Source organism: Myotis yumanensis, unplaced genomic scaffold (assembly GCF_028538775.1).
Source record: "Myotis yumanensis isolate MYYU_CA2020_CCGP unplaced genomic scaffold, mMyoYum1.0.hap1 SCAF_2, whole genome shotgun sequence".
In the NCBI taxonomy this organism is placed as follows: Eukaryota; Metazoa; Chordata; class Mammalia; order Chiroptera; family Vespertilionidae; genus Myotis; species Myotis yumanensis.
In genome coordinates, this window is record NW_027223753.1 from 196360823 (window position 1) to 196377196 (window position 16374).

At 40.0% G+C, this 16374-nt stretch overlaps 1 protein-coding gene across 3 annotated transcripts in view; it reads right to left on the reverse strand.

Annotated features, from left to right (window-relative positions):
- The window catches only part of KCNAB1 (potassium voltage-gated channel subfamily A regulatory beta subunit 1), a 336005-nt gene that overhangs the window by 34188 nt on the left and 285443 nt on the right, over positions 1–16374 (reverse strand). For all 3 annotated transcript variants that reach the window (XM_070406935.1, XM_070406933.1, XM_070406934.1), the window contains exon 8: positions 13811–13897. In XM_070406935.1, the coding sequence (XP_070263036.1) occupies positions 13811–13897 (87 nt within the window). The remainder of the gene's footprint in view (positions 1–13810; positions 13898–16374) is intronic.

The following is a 16374-nucleotide window of genomic DNA, read 5'->3' on the forward strand; positions in this document are numbered from 1 at the left end:
GAGAGCAACTGTCCATAACACATTTAGATAAGAATGGCCAAGCGACTTGCCTGAGGCAATGGCACAGTTTTCTTATCTTTCAATACCATTCTGTCTTTATTATTTCTTTGTAATCTTCTTACCTCTACCCAGTCTTTCCAGCAGCTCACCTAGACCAACTATTGCCTGCTGACACTCCAAGAAATAATTATTTCAAATATGTACCATAAAATCGCACCTCATCCTCCAACATAATCTAAACATGCTCCCCACTATTTCTTATTAAAACCTGGTGATTCCATAATATCAGTTTGCAATTGCTATGTTTGGTTAATACTAAATGGTAGCAATTAAATTATTTAATCAGACCATTTCTGTCCCGATTAAAAGGAGGTAGCATTCAAGGTGAATATAGAGTACAGTGCTATTCTTCCATATACCAAATTCTTTAAGATTTTTGAACAGTGGAATTAATTCTAATTCATTTAGAGACATTCAAAATGAGAATAAGTAAACCCTATTGCCTTAAATTTTGTCTGAAGCAAGGCAACAAATGGACAAATATAAATAAATAAACAAATCTAAGTGAACTAAAATTCCAGGGTTGTGCACATTTCCTAGATACCTGACTTACGTCGTCATCTGTGAAGCTTAAAGTTGTATCATTGGTGGATTGTAGGAATCTATGTTAGTGTCCTGGGGTTTCCTTTGACAATGTCACTGGTAAATTGTTTAAAATTCGAACATGGGTCTTCTCCGGATATGGGCTATCTCTCTGACATAAATGAAAAAATTAATATTTGGAAAAGGATTCTCTTTCCTTCTCAAGTTTTTGAAATTTTGCTCTTGTCAATTAAGCCACAAATTTCATTGCAGAATATGGCTGTTTTCATTTGTTTGGGCTGCTATCACAAAAATACCATAGGTGACTTAAACAGCAAACATTAATGTCTCCCAGTTTGGAGGCTGGGAAATTTAAGATCAAGGTGCTGGCAGATTCAGGGTCTGGTGAGAGCCCTCTTCCTAGTTCGTAGACAGCTTCTCATTGTGTCCTCAAATGGTGGAAGGGGCGAGGGAGCTCTCTGGGGTCTCTTTTATAAGCACATTAATGTCATTCATGAGGGCCCTGCCCTCATGCCCTCAGCACTTACCAAAGGCCTCACCTCCTAATAGCATCATACTGGGGATTAGGTTTCAACATGGGAATTTTTGGGGTGGGGTGGGGCACAAACATTCAGTCTATAGCAGTGACCTAGAAAATTCTCAAAGCAGGTGATAACAATTGTTCATCTTTGCCATAGATAACATTCCCATGAACACCTGATTTTCAATAACCTAATGTTTCTTAGTGAATGTTTCTGAGTAAACTACAGAACGTATGCAGAAATAAATGAGAAAATTCACCTGCTGTGTAGGTTTATTTGATAGAACAAATTTATTGATGAAACAATTATGGTGGAAGGTATTCTGGTATATGGCAATAAAACCTATCAGTAACACATAGAAAGATGTGATATTAGTTATAAAGATCCTTCATTTCGTCATAATATATAAAAAATCGAAAGATGACATCTTTGAGATTAGCTTTTTATTTTGTGATCCTCTTGCAATTTGGGCTGCCATTTTTCTTAGAAATGAGGATGTCTCAAACTTCTTGACATATCAGTGGTGTTCTGGATTTGTTTAATGGAATAAGTTATTGAAAACTCAATTGAAAGTCCTTAAATTATAAAAGAGATTTATTGGCAGAGATCATAATATGTGCTTCAGAGTTGGTTATTCCAAGTCACTGAGGACCACCTTTTTCCTGGCTCTGTGCTCTGCTATCCAGGCTGGATTCCTTGTGGCATCAGGGTGGCTGGCGGTAGCATCTGTGGCCACCTGCTTCCTTGTCCATCTCTGTCCAGGGCTGTGTGCCTCAGCAATCCAAGACTCCTGACATTCACTCTGATTGGGCTGTTTTGGTCACATGAACCAGTGACTCTGAGCTGACTGGCTTAACACAACCCAGAACTCACCTTGGAACTGAGGTCCAGCAAGGGGAGAGGGGAGTGGCCTTCCTCTGGGCCAGTTGGCAGTTTGGGGGAAGCATAGTAACTTACATGAAAATCTGGGTACCTGAGAGGGAGGGGTGACTTCTGGGTTGACAGCCAACAATTTCCTCTGTGCTCAGACTGGGTCTGGTTGGGCACACCCACAACAGAGGCACAGGGAGAGAGCTAACTCTATGAGTGTCTACTATGTGCTGGGAGTTTTATCAACATGATTGCATTTAAGCTTTACTACAGAAAAATGAGGTGCTATTATTATATTTTCATTTTACATTTTAAGAGATTGAGGTTCAGAGAAATTAAAAACTTGATGAAACCAGGTTTTCACTCCTCCTCTAAAACCAGCCTCACCCACCAATGCCCATGCTCAAACAAAATGAAACATATCTTTTCCCATTTCTTTTCATCTGTATCTATGCATTTCATGCCCACATGTAGAGGTTTAAAATATCTCTATCAAGTGAGGAAGTAAACCTTTGGGCATGTCAAAAGGAAATGTATTATGCAAAAACACTCATTAAGAAATGGTTTTCCAAATGTTCATTGAGATACTAAAAATTTAATTTAACCAAACCCCACAAGTTCTATGTGGCACCTAATATTTCTATATCCATTATTAATGGGACAATTATTTTTATACTCGGGAACATCTGTCATTGCATTGCAGATATCTGACTCAAGCCTCACATTTCTGATCTTTTCAATTGTGTGAAGGTCACCATCATTGGTTAGACAGGCGGATGCAGAATCTTGATTTGTAACTTCTTATTCTATTATCCTGTCTGCAGCTTTTAACATTTATACAACTGTCTGTGTATCAGCTGCTTGGGACAGGCTTTTTACTTTATTTTAAAAGAAACTTTATCTTGTGGATGAAAGATTAAAGAGGCAACTTGGCAGAGGATTGATACGAGGGGAAAATATTTATCCTAATGAGATTTTTCTACTGGCAAATCTAACTTCATGCTGTAACAGGAAGCAATTGATATTGCTTCTTGCAAAGTGTAGAGCTGGCCTTGTTGTGGCAGACGTCTGGAAGGAGACGCTATCCTCATCTTAATGATATCAAAAACTCTACCCTTCCGCAGATGTGGCTTCCTGGCAGCCCCAGATCCATTTGGCTCTGCAGAGTTTATCTATGTTTGGGAGGAACCTGGTAACTAACCAAAAGGCATTTTCAAAACTTGACATGGTGGAATGGATGCTGTTTAGCAGTGAACTACCTGGTAAAGAGGAACTACAATAAGGCAACTGTTGCTCTGTATGTTAATATGTAAGGCAGGCCCAGGAGTGGCCGAGCAACAGTCATGGAAAAAGCCATTGTGGAGGAGGCTGGCCTGTCCAGGTCTACCCTGGGATGCTCAGCATTCTTTTCCTCGTATCTAGTTTCCGCTTCACGCTTTGCGTGTTTGTATCTGGAACCCTTGATCACTTTCTTTGGGGCTTTCTTTCCCATTTCTGAGGTTCTCTTCCATCCCTCACCCAAAGATGTCTGTTCCCTTATGTTTTTCCATTAGAATCTTCTGCTAAGGGAGGACTTAGCAAGTTTTTTTTTCTTTTTAATATAAGATAGTGTTTCTTTTTTAAAAAAATATTTTTTATTGATTTCAGTGAGGAAGGGAAAGGGAGAGAGAGATAGAAACATATCAATAATGAAAGAGAATCCCTGATTGGCTGCCTCCTGCAAGCCCCTGACTGGGGACCCAGGCATGTGCCCTGACCAGAATAGAACCATGACCTCCTGGTTCATAGGTCAATGCTCAACCACTGAGCCACATCAGCTGAGCAAAGATAGTGTTTCTTGATTATGTCTACCACATGATCCACTACAGTGCCACAAAAGAAAATGTTATTAGACCACTTTGACTTTGCATAAAAATTTATGCAAATTTTGGCTCTATACCATAATAAAGCATTGACTTTAAAACAATAATAGTATTTTCCTTGACAAATCTTTGAGTAAAACTGACCTGGAAGGAAAATGCCTCATGTTTACTCTGTGGCTTGTCCAACTCTCTTCACCCTCCCACAGCCGCCTTTTCCACATACAACACACTTCCCTGTGTTTCCAGAAAAACATGTGCCCAGTTGTGAGACGAAGAGCCACCAGAAGGGCTGAGTGACTGAAGACATGTAATGAATAGTCCCTCTCTTAGACTGGTCTTAAATTACACACAGAACCCTAGTTTGACCTCATCCTTTATGTCCTGAACTTTTGTATATTTTCATGCCCATTTTATGGTGCTCCCTCACATACATGAGGGTATTCTGGAATATTTATAATAACACTAATCAAGCACTTATAATATACTTGGCCTTGTTCTAAACACTTTACATATTGTTACTCATTTACTCTTCACAACAATCTTATTGAATAGATTTATTATTATCATCACTAAAGGCCCAGGGCTCGAAATTCGTGCACTTGGCCGGGCGGGGGAGTCCCTAAGCCTGGCCTGTGCCCTCTCACAGTCTGGGACCCCTTGGGGGATGTCCGACTGCTGGCTTGTGGCTGGATGGCTTCCTGGTGCTGCATAGCCTGCTGCTTAAGCTTCAGCAGCTGCTGCATGTGCATGGGCTGGGCCACCACGGTCTGTCCTGCGAACACCATCGAGTGGGTGAGTCAAGTGCAGAGACAGGTTCACCCTGAATTCCCTGTGCTTCCCTGAGTCACTGAGTTGTTCAGACTGACTGCCTTCTACAGAGAATAGCACTGGGATTGGGCCTAAGCTGGTAGTCTGACATTCCTCTTGCAGCCCGGGACCCCTCAGGGGATGCCAGACTGTTAAACCAGCAGTTGCACATCCCCTGAGGGATGTAGCAGTGCACCAAGAGGCAGGCAGACAGGGAGGAGACTGAATCGGGGCGGGCGCCATGCTACTCATGCTCATCCTGGCCCACTGTGCCTGCTACCACCACTTGGTAGAGCTGCTGTGGAGTTGGGAGAGGTTCCCGCCGTGGCACTGCGCTCGCTGGCCATGAGTCTGGCTTCTGGCTGAGCGGCACTGCCTCTGTGGGAGCACACTGACCACCAGGGGGCGGCTCCTGCATTGAGCATCTGTCCACTAGTGGTCAATACACATCATAGCAACCGGTCGTTCTGGTCATTCCACCATAACGGTCGCTTAGGCTTTTATTATATAGATTGTTTTGCACATGAGGAAATTGAGGCACAGCTAAGGTGAGCTAGTGAGTGTTGGAGCTGGGGTTTGAAAGCAAGCAGGCTAGCTCTAGCTGCTCTTGGCCATAGAGAACACTCAGCAAGTTAGAAAGAGGCAGACTCATGCCCAGCCACATGGCCTGGGAGCCCCTGATGGAGCATGGCAGGTAGTGAAAGGAGCCAGATGCTCACTGTGGAGCTCCTCTGGGCACCAGCAGGAACCACTTTCTGTTCCTGAGATCACACACTTCACACAGGTGGCTGCGCAGTGAGTGTGTGTGACCACATGCTGCTCCCCTGTTATTACTCTTTAAAAACAGTAAAATATAAGATAAATGGACATTATGTTTTCTCTCACCCTGCCATGGATTCTCTGTCACAGCCTGCTTTGGCGGCCACTGAGGGGAGGGGTCCGGCTCAGCACAGCCTGTTTGGGACATGACAGTCGATATCTGGTGCAGGCGTGCTCTTGGGGGGATGTGTGAGAAGTGGGTTGGCTTCTGAAAGTGGAGTCTCGGGGAGGAAAACTAGTACTGATTGTGTATTTCTAAACCCCAAGGACTGTGCCTGGACTTCAACAGCCATGAGGTGCTCATTTCCACTGACAGCTCAGTACTACTGGCATTTTTATCTCATTTGTGTGTATATATGTGTGGTTATTGTTTTGATCTTTAGTTTTGTCAAAGTAACACATATAAACAGTTTAGAGTCAAAATGAAAAGGCTTGTAACAAAGAGCAGTGATAGTCCTTCCATGCTTCGCCCGCACACCAGAGGACACCGTTTGCAACATACACAACGTATTCTGGTATCAGTCTCTACATTTTTCACCATTTATGCATTACTATCGTGGTCTACATTTTTTCAGACATTATCTATTGATTCGTGGGAGGGAGGGTTTTAGCTTCCATGCATACATTCTTCTACCTTCACTATTTTCCCCATATATTCACATCTCAGTTTAGGATTAAATTAATATTCTGTGTTTTCATTATAATGACTGTGTAGTTAGTGTCCACTACCGAGCAGAGCCGTTTAGGATGATTTACAATTTCCTTTCTTCTATTACTTTTCATTTTTCTTTGAGTTGACAATCCCTTCATTAACTTAGTTTTATTTAGAGCAATAGCTAAATTTTTCGTGTTTTAAGCAAGTATCTCTCAATATAGTTTTCCACATGGTCATGCTGTGGGGAACCCAGTTGCTTTTTATTTTCTTCCCCTGGTAACATCCCATGGAGAGTCCACCATCCTCCTGCCACAACCGACATTCCCATCAACCTGAGATTCTCTTCTTCCCTTTAATGGGTTGAATCCCCTGACTTCCCCTTTCTGGCATTTTTCTCTCATTTTGGTGGAGCACATTTTCCAGTAGCTTCCGAGCAATTGTGTTTGAGAGATTGAAAAGTCAAAACATTATTTCCTCACTCTTGGTTGATAGCTTGTCCACCATCCAAGAGTGAGGAATTCTTTTTGCTTAGGATTCTGAAGGTTTGCTCCATAGTCTTCTGGCTTTCAGTTTTGTTATTGAAAACCCCTGGGCAATCTTTATTCTCCAACCTTCATGTGTATACTCTATTAAGTCTCTGGAATATTTTACGATGCTTTTCTTTATTTTTTTCAGCTATGAAATTTCATTTTAAAGTTCCTCAGTGTGGGTCTTCAGTCATTGTCCTGGATATATGCAGTGAGCACTTTCAGTCGGGAAACTCATACTCTTCAAATCAGATTTTCTTGTATTGTTTTTTCACTAACTACCTCTCTTCCATTTTACCTGTGCTCTCTAGAAATCTTTTAGTTGAATTGATATTGGACTTCTTGGAAAGAACCTTCATTTTCTTATCTTTTCACTCCTATTGTCCATTTCCTACTTTAGAAAATATCCCTCAACTTTAATGTTCAACATCTTTATTGGTTTAAAAAATTTTTTTAACTATATAGTTTATAATCTCTATTATTTTTTCTAGTTTTACGTTACTCTTTTTCTCTCTTCTATCTTGTTCTTATTCCACTGATGCAATATCTTTTCTTATCTCACCAAGTATATTAATTGTAGCTTCTTTAAAATTTTCCTATTTCTCTGCATTGTTCTGGTTTTTTTTTTCTACTGAGCTATTTTAACAATTTTTTTTTCCATATTGGAGGTTTTCTTTGAATGTCAGGTGATCCTTGGGTTTCCATTCCTGTTTAAGAGTAAAGCACTAAAATTGTGCTTAGATGGCACTTCTCAGCTAGAACAATTAGGGGACTTGCCACTTTGTCCCACTGGGGTTTTCTTTCACAACAATGTCAATATCTGTTAGATTATTTTTTTCTGAGATAGTTAATTTTAGCCAGAGAAATGTTCTCTTAACTTTGCCTGGGGAAAGTGCATGGTTAGTGACCCGAAGGTAAGTGAGAGGGAAGGTCTGGGGTCTCATAACCTTTTTTGTAAGCCTGGCCCCACCTGTCTCTGTGTCTGCTATCCCTTAGACTAGAGCTTCTCAATGAATTTCTCCTGTTGATGTATCTCTTGCCTCCTTCATTGGAGGAGAAAGGCAGGACCCTGCCTACAGATATGGGGACATGAGCTTTAATAGCTCCAAACAGTCTTTTAAGTAACTACCTTGTTTCCAATTCCCACCTCAGCCCATGTTCTGGAACATTGGTGCCTCTAATGCCTTAACCATTTCAGGTTGTGTGGTGCAAATTAACCTGCTTCTCACTTGTGGGCACTTTTTCCCCCCTCGCAAAACACCTCAAGTTTTACTTATGATACAAAAGTATCTAATAAGCGCCACATCAGTACAGAAAACACACAGCCTATATATAGCTCATCCCTTAAAACCAGAACAGCCACATGAAGTCAGTATAGATTCTTATTTTTACTTAAAAAAAAAAAATCTAAGGTCCACACTGGGAACTGAACTAACCAGCAGAACACCGCCTTGGCAGGAAGATTTTGACAGTGAGAAGGCACTGCAGACCCTCCATTCCAACATAAAACCTAACCACCTGATTTATACAGAAAAAGCTGGGGGAGCCTGCACAAACACTCCACGTGCTGAGAAAAGGAGACTTGATCTGCTTCCAGCGGAAGCACACACGGAAGCACACACAGCGAGGTGCCCACAGAGAGCATCCGCGTTCGTGGCACTAACAACTAAAAAGCATACATAATACTTTGTTCTTGAAATGGGTAATCGTGGAACTTCCTAGATTATACCCACTAGGTTAGCCGGAGTATTCATCTAAAAAATAGTTTTTTTTAAAAACTGCTTTAAAGAGAGTTCTGGAAACGGGGGGCTACATCAGGACCAGAAGACAGTGACACAGGGACTGCAGGTGTAAGACTAGGAGTTGACTTGGACATGTAGCTTTTAGGTAAAGGACATCTCTCTCGGGTAACTCTGACAGCCAAGACTCACTGTGACCATAGTAGCTCCAGAAATTTCAAGACCAGCAGCTGCTTGAGGAACAGCCTAGATAAATGCTCCCAACCAGTAAAAACCCCATGGGTGCAACACACCAACACATGGACGTGCTGGGGAAGCCACCAGGTGGAATGCTGGACTTGGACTTGTCCAGAGGGGACGACTCAAGGCCCTGAGAGAGATGCACTCGTGGTCATGTTTAATAAATCTTTTCAGTTCTACTAAGCCATTTACAATCGCTCCATTCCTTTTCTATTTTCATATATTTTGGTCCCAAGTTTTGAGTTGTCAGCTACTTTCATTAGAAAGGAAGTTTTTATATTAGTTTTTTGACCTGTATGCTATTCATAGGGTGATTTTTTATTTTTGAAGAAAGGGGCAGAAATATTTGACGTTGTCTTCCTAAATCAACAGGTTTCCTTGCTGTTTTCCACATGAGAAAACAGAGACTCAGAGATTAGTGGCTTTTACTCCCTCACTCCCTATTTCATCAAATTGCTCTTGTCGAGGTTATTGACGATCCTTGCACTAACACCAATGGATTTGTAGTCCTCAACTTGCTTGACCCGTCATAGCCTTTGATATGGTTGATCACTTCTTCCTCCTGGATGTGTTTTCCTTACTTGTTCCTTGGTTGCCATACTCTTCTCTCCCTCTTCCCAACCTCCTAAAGTTGGGGAGCCCCAGGGCTCAGTCCTTGGTCCTTTTGTCTTCCTCCCTCCCTCCCTCCCTCCCTCCCTCCCTCCCTCCCTCCCTCCCTTCCTTCCTTCCTTCCTTCCTTCCTTCCTTCCTTCCTTCCTTCCTTCCTTCCTTTTCCTTTCTTTCTTGAGTGTTCCCAAGCTCATTCCCCTGCTCTACTTTTTATTTTTTCTGTAACACTTAATTACCTTCTAATATTCTATATAATTTAATTTATTATTGTTGTACTGTCTATTTCCTATCTCTCCTGCTAGAATAAATGTGTCCTCCAAGAATGGGAATCTTTGCTTATGTTGTTCTCTAGGATTGAGAACAATGCTTAGTGTATAGTAGGCACTTACTAAATATCAGTTGAATATGAATAAATGAATGAGCCAGGTTTTAGATTTGAGTATTTTTACTATGCCATGTTCTTCTCTGGGCTATGCTAAGTGCTATAAGGTGACATGTAAAATAGATTCTGTAGGTTTTTTGAGAAAGGGGCTTTTGACCAGTGCTTGGGAAGGGAGTACGGGAAATGGATGGAATTTCATCCTTTTCTATCTCCCAAAATTTTCTTTCTGGTCTCTATATCTCCCTTTTTTGCTTGCTGTTAAGTTTTTGTGGTTGTTGTTTTTTACATATGTGTGTGTGTGTGTGTGTGTGTGTGTGTGTGTGTGTGTGTAGTGTGTGAGTGTTTTGGGTTGTGATATAACTTATATTTCTGACTGTGACTTGATAACAGAAAGGTTTGAAAGTCTTTATTGGAGAAATCCAGCTCAATATGACTGAAGCACAGCGGGAAAGAGGAAGAAAGCAGGAGACTAGGTCAGTCAGGGGGCAGCAGCAGGTCATAGATAGCTCTATCAGCCAGGATAACCAGTTGGATTGTTTAACTTGCTTGTTAAGTTTTGTGTGACTTCTTAAGTCAATTTTCCCCCTCTCTCATCTTCTTAGATAAAAGCATTTACTTCTAGGTGGTAATTAGGTTCATTCCATTACCAAATACACTTCCAGTTTCTATGCTAATGATATACTTTCCTTCCTTCTCCAAGTAATGGATAACACAAAACTTTCTTTCCTTTTCTATTGTTTCCCTTTACTCATCCCTTCCATCCACTTGTCCTTAAAGAAGAAATAATTTTCTTATGTAAGTAAATTTGGGATTGACTATAGTAGGTTTCAAAAAGTCATCTAAAAGTATGTTCTCTAATTCTCATTAATTTTGTATGATTGTCTTCACTGAAGCTAGTCATAACACAAGCTCACCTTTCAGAACTAAAAACAAATTAGCAAAAGCTAAAAATGGGACATATTTAGAAAGGATGAAAAATTCCAGACTGCAGAGGGTAAGCTTTTGTGGTTTCTAGTCTTTTCCAGTATTTTAACATTGACAAACAATTACTCCCCAAGGAGAAGTGACACTTTCAAAAAGCTCCAGATTCCTAGGGTGGGTTTGTGGGAGGAAGCAGTGGTGGGATATGAGGGATGTCTATGTGTAATGTATATATTTTATAAAGGTGGCCAATTGCCTTATTTTATAATTTGTGGAGACTTGAATCTTAAGCACACAAGATTTTCCTAAACTTCTAATTATTTTGGACATAATGATATTTTCTTATGAAGTAAACCAATTTTATTCTGAAACTAATGGAAGAATTCATTTTCTTCACATGTAATTTAAGTCAGATCTATTTAAATTAGGTAATTAAACATATGTAACTAGAATGTGGAGCAAGCATGACTCATGATAATGTAATCATAACACAACTTAATTTTTCCAGTCTTCCATTGGCTCATTATATTCACTGGGAAAAAGTGTCCCTTGACCCTGATGAAAACTCAGACTGGCCCCATGGATTTTCTGCCAACTCTGGGCCATAGACAGTCCTGACATCATTTTAAATTATAAACACAGCCTCCATAGATGTCAATCAAAATATCAAACTCAAATTCCTTTCCCTTTCCTAGCTAGAACTGAGCAACAGAAAGTCTGAGCAACTCAACCAAGTATACACACCTAAAACTAGTGCCCTCACCCTCTGATTGAAGACTCCATTTTTTGTCACTACACATATTAAATACCCATACCCAGGAGGGGTTTAACAAAACCATTCACTCTCTTTGTTACTTCATATTCTACAGAAAGTAAGAGAGAGACTGAAGGATCTTTATTCACCTGGGAATTCCAGATTAGCAATGGTACACGCGGCTCTGCTCACCCCATTGAATCATCATGCTCGTTGACCCTGAGTTTATGCGAGATGCTGCTAAGTGACAGCTGCTCAAGTCTGTAACCCCACCTGCCCAGACTAGAGAGCTGAGTAGTGTTAGGCTCCGAGTCCTACCCATGTCATTGCAGATCAGCTGCAGCACAATCAGCACAATGAGGGATTTATAGAGATGAGTATAAAAATGAATTCTCCCGAGACCGAGTCAACATCCCCTCTGAATATGGAGGTAAATTTTGTCACAACTCTAGCGATCTTCCAGGGAGATGACAACTCCCACAGGAGGATGTTCACGTGCGTCACAAACCCACAGCCCCAGAAATACTGACAGCTGGGGTGAGCAGGGCCATCTTCGTTCTCCCTCTGCCTCCTTTTTTCTTAACTAAAAGTAACTTAGGGGGAAACACGCCCTTTCTGAGCTTGACAAGAGCCACAGATTTGTGAAGAGGCCCCACAGACCCCAGGCATGTGGTCCACATTTTTTCTTCTTTTGTGTTGCATTAATGATAGGGGTTGAATCTCTTCTGCCTTCACTATTGACTGACGATGCGAAGAAAGGACAAAGCCGGGGAGTGTGTGTGTGTGTGTGTGTGTGTGTGTGTGTGTGTGTGTGTGTGTGTTAGGGAGAATAGAGCAAGTAGCTAAATTGTAGAGAGTATAAACATATTCTTTTCCGGGATCCTCCCTTCAGATTAGGACTTTATGGAATGAGGTTGGAATCATTGACTTTCAAAAAAAGCACAAAACACAGCACACCTAAACAAATTACTAAAATTCTGTGGCACACCAAAGAATATATTTTTGTGCAGGTTTGACAAAAAATAGGTATACTTTTGATTCATTCACACTGGATAGTTATTGTTGTCATTTTTTTTTTTTCAATTTGACAATCTAAGGGGAAAAGAGGTCAGTGTATGTTTTAAAAATTCTTGCAGCACACTGGTTGGAAATCGCTGTTCTATTCTGTACATGGTGTAATTGCAAAGGATATTTTTCCAAAGTAAAATAGTCACTGGACTTAAATAGGAAGCAATTTCAGACTTTCACAGCTTAAACAGCATTTTGACACGTTCACTCATTCAATCACTTTAGTGCTCTGTTTTGATGTTTCATTGAGAATAGTGTGATTCCATATTATCCCTGCAAAAAGCCGTTCTTAGACTAAAAACATTTATAATTTGCCTTATCAAACATTCATTCTTTGCTTTGATAAAAATATGCATTTTTATGTCATTTCCATGGATTATTATCATGAATTTCCAACATTGATATTGCTTTATAGTAAGCTCCTAATTTACTCAGAATCAGGAAAGCAGAAAACGCTAGGAGAACATTATATTTGTCAGAAAAACCTACAGAAAAACTCATATGCACTTTATTTATAACTTTTATAACCTGGATAGCAAGAATAAATCTTTATAGAACTTGGTGTATTACAGATTGTGAACTACCTTTTGAACCATCAAAGACAAATTACTTTCAGTATAATTTTATGTTGATTACTTTATCCAAATTCTTTGAAAATTTATAAATCTATGTCACACTGTAAGCCTCAAATAACAAGAACATTCTTTCCCCCTCCTTTTTTCCAAATATTTTCATTCTCATAAACCTTGGGTGATAATCCATGATTGTAAACCTCAATTAACTAGAACATTCTTTTTAACTTGTCCTCCCAAACTATCTTCTTTCTCAATAATACTAGGTAGGTTCCATAAATAAATGCAAATTGAGGAAAATCTGTTTTTAGGAATGTCCTGTAAGGTTTCACAGGAGATGCTCAAAATATTGTCTTCAAACTGTTGTAACAGAAAGGAAATAAAATGTTGAAGCTCCTTTAGAACCAAAAACCAAATTGTAATGAAGGGTCTCATTTTAAATAGTGGCTCCACGGATTGGAAACTAATCAGAACTAGAGTCATTATAAAATAGGAAGCCATTCAGATGACCTACTTCAAAATAAGATGGCTGGGTTATAAATTCCCCTTCTAATTAATTTTATTGTTTTAGTTGATGGAAGCACAGAAGTGAAAAGAACCTGGAAAAAGTGAGTGAGCACTGTACCCAGCAGAAGCCACACTTCCAATGCCTGCAACTACTTTAAAAAGGAATGAAGATGCAGGATGTTGAGCATTGGCTTTGGAGGTAAATATTGAGGTTAAAGACATCGACTGGAAAGGTTGTTATTTTTCATATTCAGTCAAATCAGTCTGAATACATTTCATTTCCTACTGTGAGTGGAATAGTCACCAAGCTAGAATCAGGAACTCCAGAGTCTTTTATTAAGTTTCTTTACTCACCTTCCATGGGGGTGTTACTGTCTGGTCGATTTGCGAAGACGACATCCACATACTCCAGCTGCAGCCTCTGGAGGGAGCCCTTCAATCCTGGGAACAGAAGCAGGGCAAACCGAAAAAGTCCAAAATGAGCACTATTAGAAAGAGTTGAATTTTGGTTATCTTTAAGAATTTACTTTTTTAAAATTAAAAAGCATTGGATTAGCTTCAAGGAGGCACTAAATACAATGATGTGTTACTTGACCCCTAAATCCTTGTAAAACTATATCAGAGTCTGATTTTGTCCCCACAAAGAAAAGTCTTAGCCTGGCTTCAGTGGCTCAGTGGGTGAGCATTGACCTCTGAACCAGAAGGTCACAGTTTGATTCCTGGTCAGGGCACATGCCTGGGTTGCAGGCTCAATCCCCAGTAGGGAAGCTGCAGGAGGCAGCCGACCAGTGATTCTCTCTCATCATTGATGCTTGCTTCTCTCTCTCCCTTCCTCTCTGAAATCAATAAAAATATATTTTTAAAAAAATAAAATTATTTTCTCTATGGCATTAGTACTCCCATGACACTGGAAAATACAGACTTAGTGATCATGTTGTAGTGACTCATGTGTGGCACTGTCCAGAAGCAAAGTTTAGAATAAAAAGCAGCCCAAGAATTTCTTCTTGAAAAATTCAACTAATGTCATGTATTGAATTACTTAATGGACTTCTAATGGAATGGAGGTATATTTATTGCATGGCAAAACATAAAAATGTAATACATATTATAAATAAGTGACAACCAATGCCACAATGGGTTATAATAGGAATAAAAGGGTTGGCCAGTGAGGACGTTACTCAACATCTCATTGATTGGAACAAAGTTCGAAGAATCTTAAATACAGCTGAGCTCTATTATTTCTATTACTCCCCATTCTTTTTGGGAAAAACAAAAATACTAGAAGATATAAAGATTGAAGAGGTAATATAAAGGACAGAGTGAGAGCTTACAATAAAATCTAGAACCCATAGTCTGTTTCAACTCTAACCATTTTATCACATTCCTGTGACTATTCAGAAAAAAAATATTTAATTTCAGTAAAATTAATGCTTCCCTGAAATAGAATGTATTGTACATAATATTATGTAACCGAAAGGACAGTGTTCAAGAGTCATTTTATCTCATTTCCAGGAGGCACAGCATTTCCTTATCAGCCTATTTAATTCTTCAGGAAGACCGGAGGGTTTTCTCTTTTTATTACAGGCATAAAATTAATTGCATGCTAAATGAGGCTCTTAAAAATTTAAAGTTGGCTCATTTAAATTTGATTTTTCAAACTAGTTTATCGGCCAGCCCCAATTACTTTTCTGACAGGAAAATGAAGTGCTGGACTATAGTTCCGGAAGTATTTTTCACTCATTAAGAAAGGATTGTCTATGGTGGCAGATCGTTAAAAGATGCATTGATGAGCAGATTAGGGCAGACAGGTGTTATAAGGTCCAATGCCTGCTCTTGAAAAACTGCAGTGACTTTCAGGCTCAGGGTATTACCAGCTACCTCAAGGGGCAGCTTGCCATTCAATTTAACTTAAAAAGCTCTATGATCTGAGCCACTTTTTGGAAGCAATTGTATGAAGGAGTTAAAGGGAGGACTGGAACACGAAGCAAACAAATAAATAGGGTGTTACAAGGTCTGAAAGGTTGGAAATCTACCCTAGCATACTGTGTGATCTCACTTGGCTCATTTCACCTTTTTTTGTGATTCAACTCTCTGCTCTGCAGTGGGGATAACAGTACTTGCTACCTTCGGAACTGCTGCTCCAGAGAGCGAATACAATCAGTTGTAAGTACTTTGTAAATGCACTAGTCTAGTAATGTGGTAAATAAAATGGTGGTATTCACATCTCAGAATGAGAGGTGCCAAGGACTGAATGCCAGAGATTTTCTGGTTTTGGAGGCATTTAGTGACATTCTGGCTCGTGCCTGGCCCTGGGAACAAGGTCCTCCCTCCTGATGATGGCCCTCTCCTCCTGTGTCTCTTCTCAGCAGCTCAGGGTGGGCTGAGAAAAAGCAGGAGAAGAAGCTACAACTGACTTGGCCCTTTTGTGATTGCTACATGATCAGTCACGACTTAAGCAATTCACTCTTCCATGCCATAAGCATGTTCTGAATCCCAATTTGATTCTGAAACTGTGCTGGGCTCTGGGAGTATAAAGATGTACGGACACTGCATTCATCCCCAAGGAGCTAACAGTGCATATCAGGAGCATCTATTGGCATAGGTTCATTATTCAAGGTAATAATGTATGCCCCAAAATAATGTTGTGGACTTGATAGAAAGGTCATTGTAGTTGGCCATTCTTCATCTGTCCAAAGATGACATGGAGCTAGATGAACTTTCTTCTCTGACGTTTCATGTGATTGCAAACCAAATCAGGTAGTCCTTCCTTTTCCTACTTGGGATACTTTAATCTTGTAGAAATAGCTAACTCATAGCAACATAAAGACATGCTCACCAATGTCTCCTTAAAAGTCATGTAGGGTTATTTCCAATAAACAAATAGTCAAGATCTATGTCCACTTAGCAAGTATTTGTTG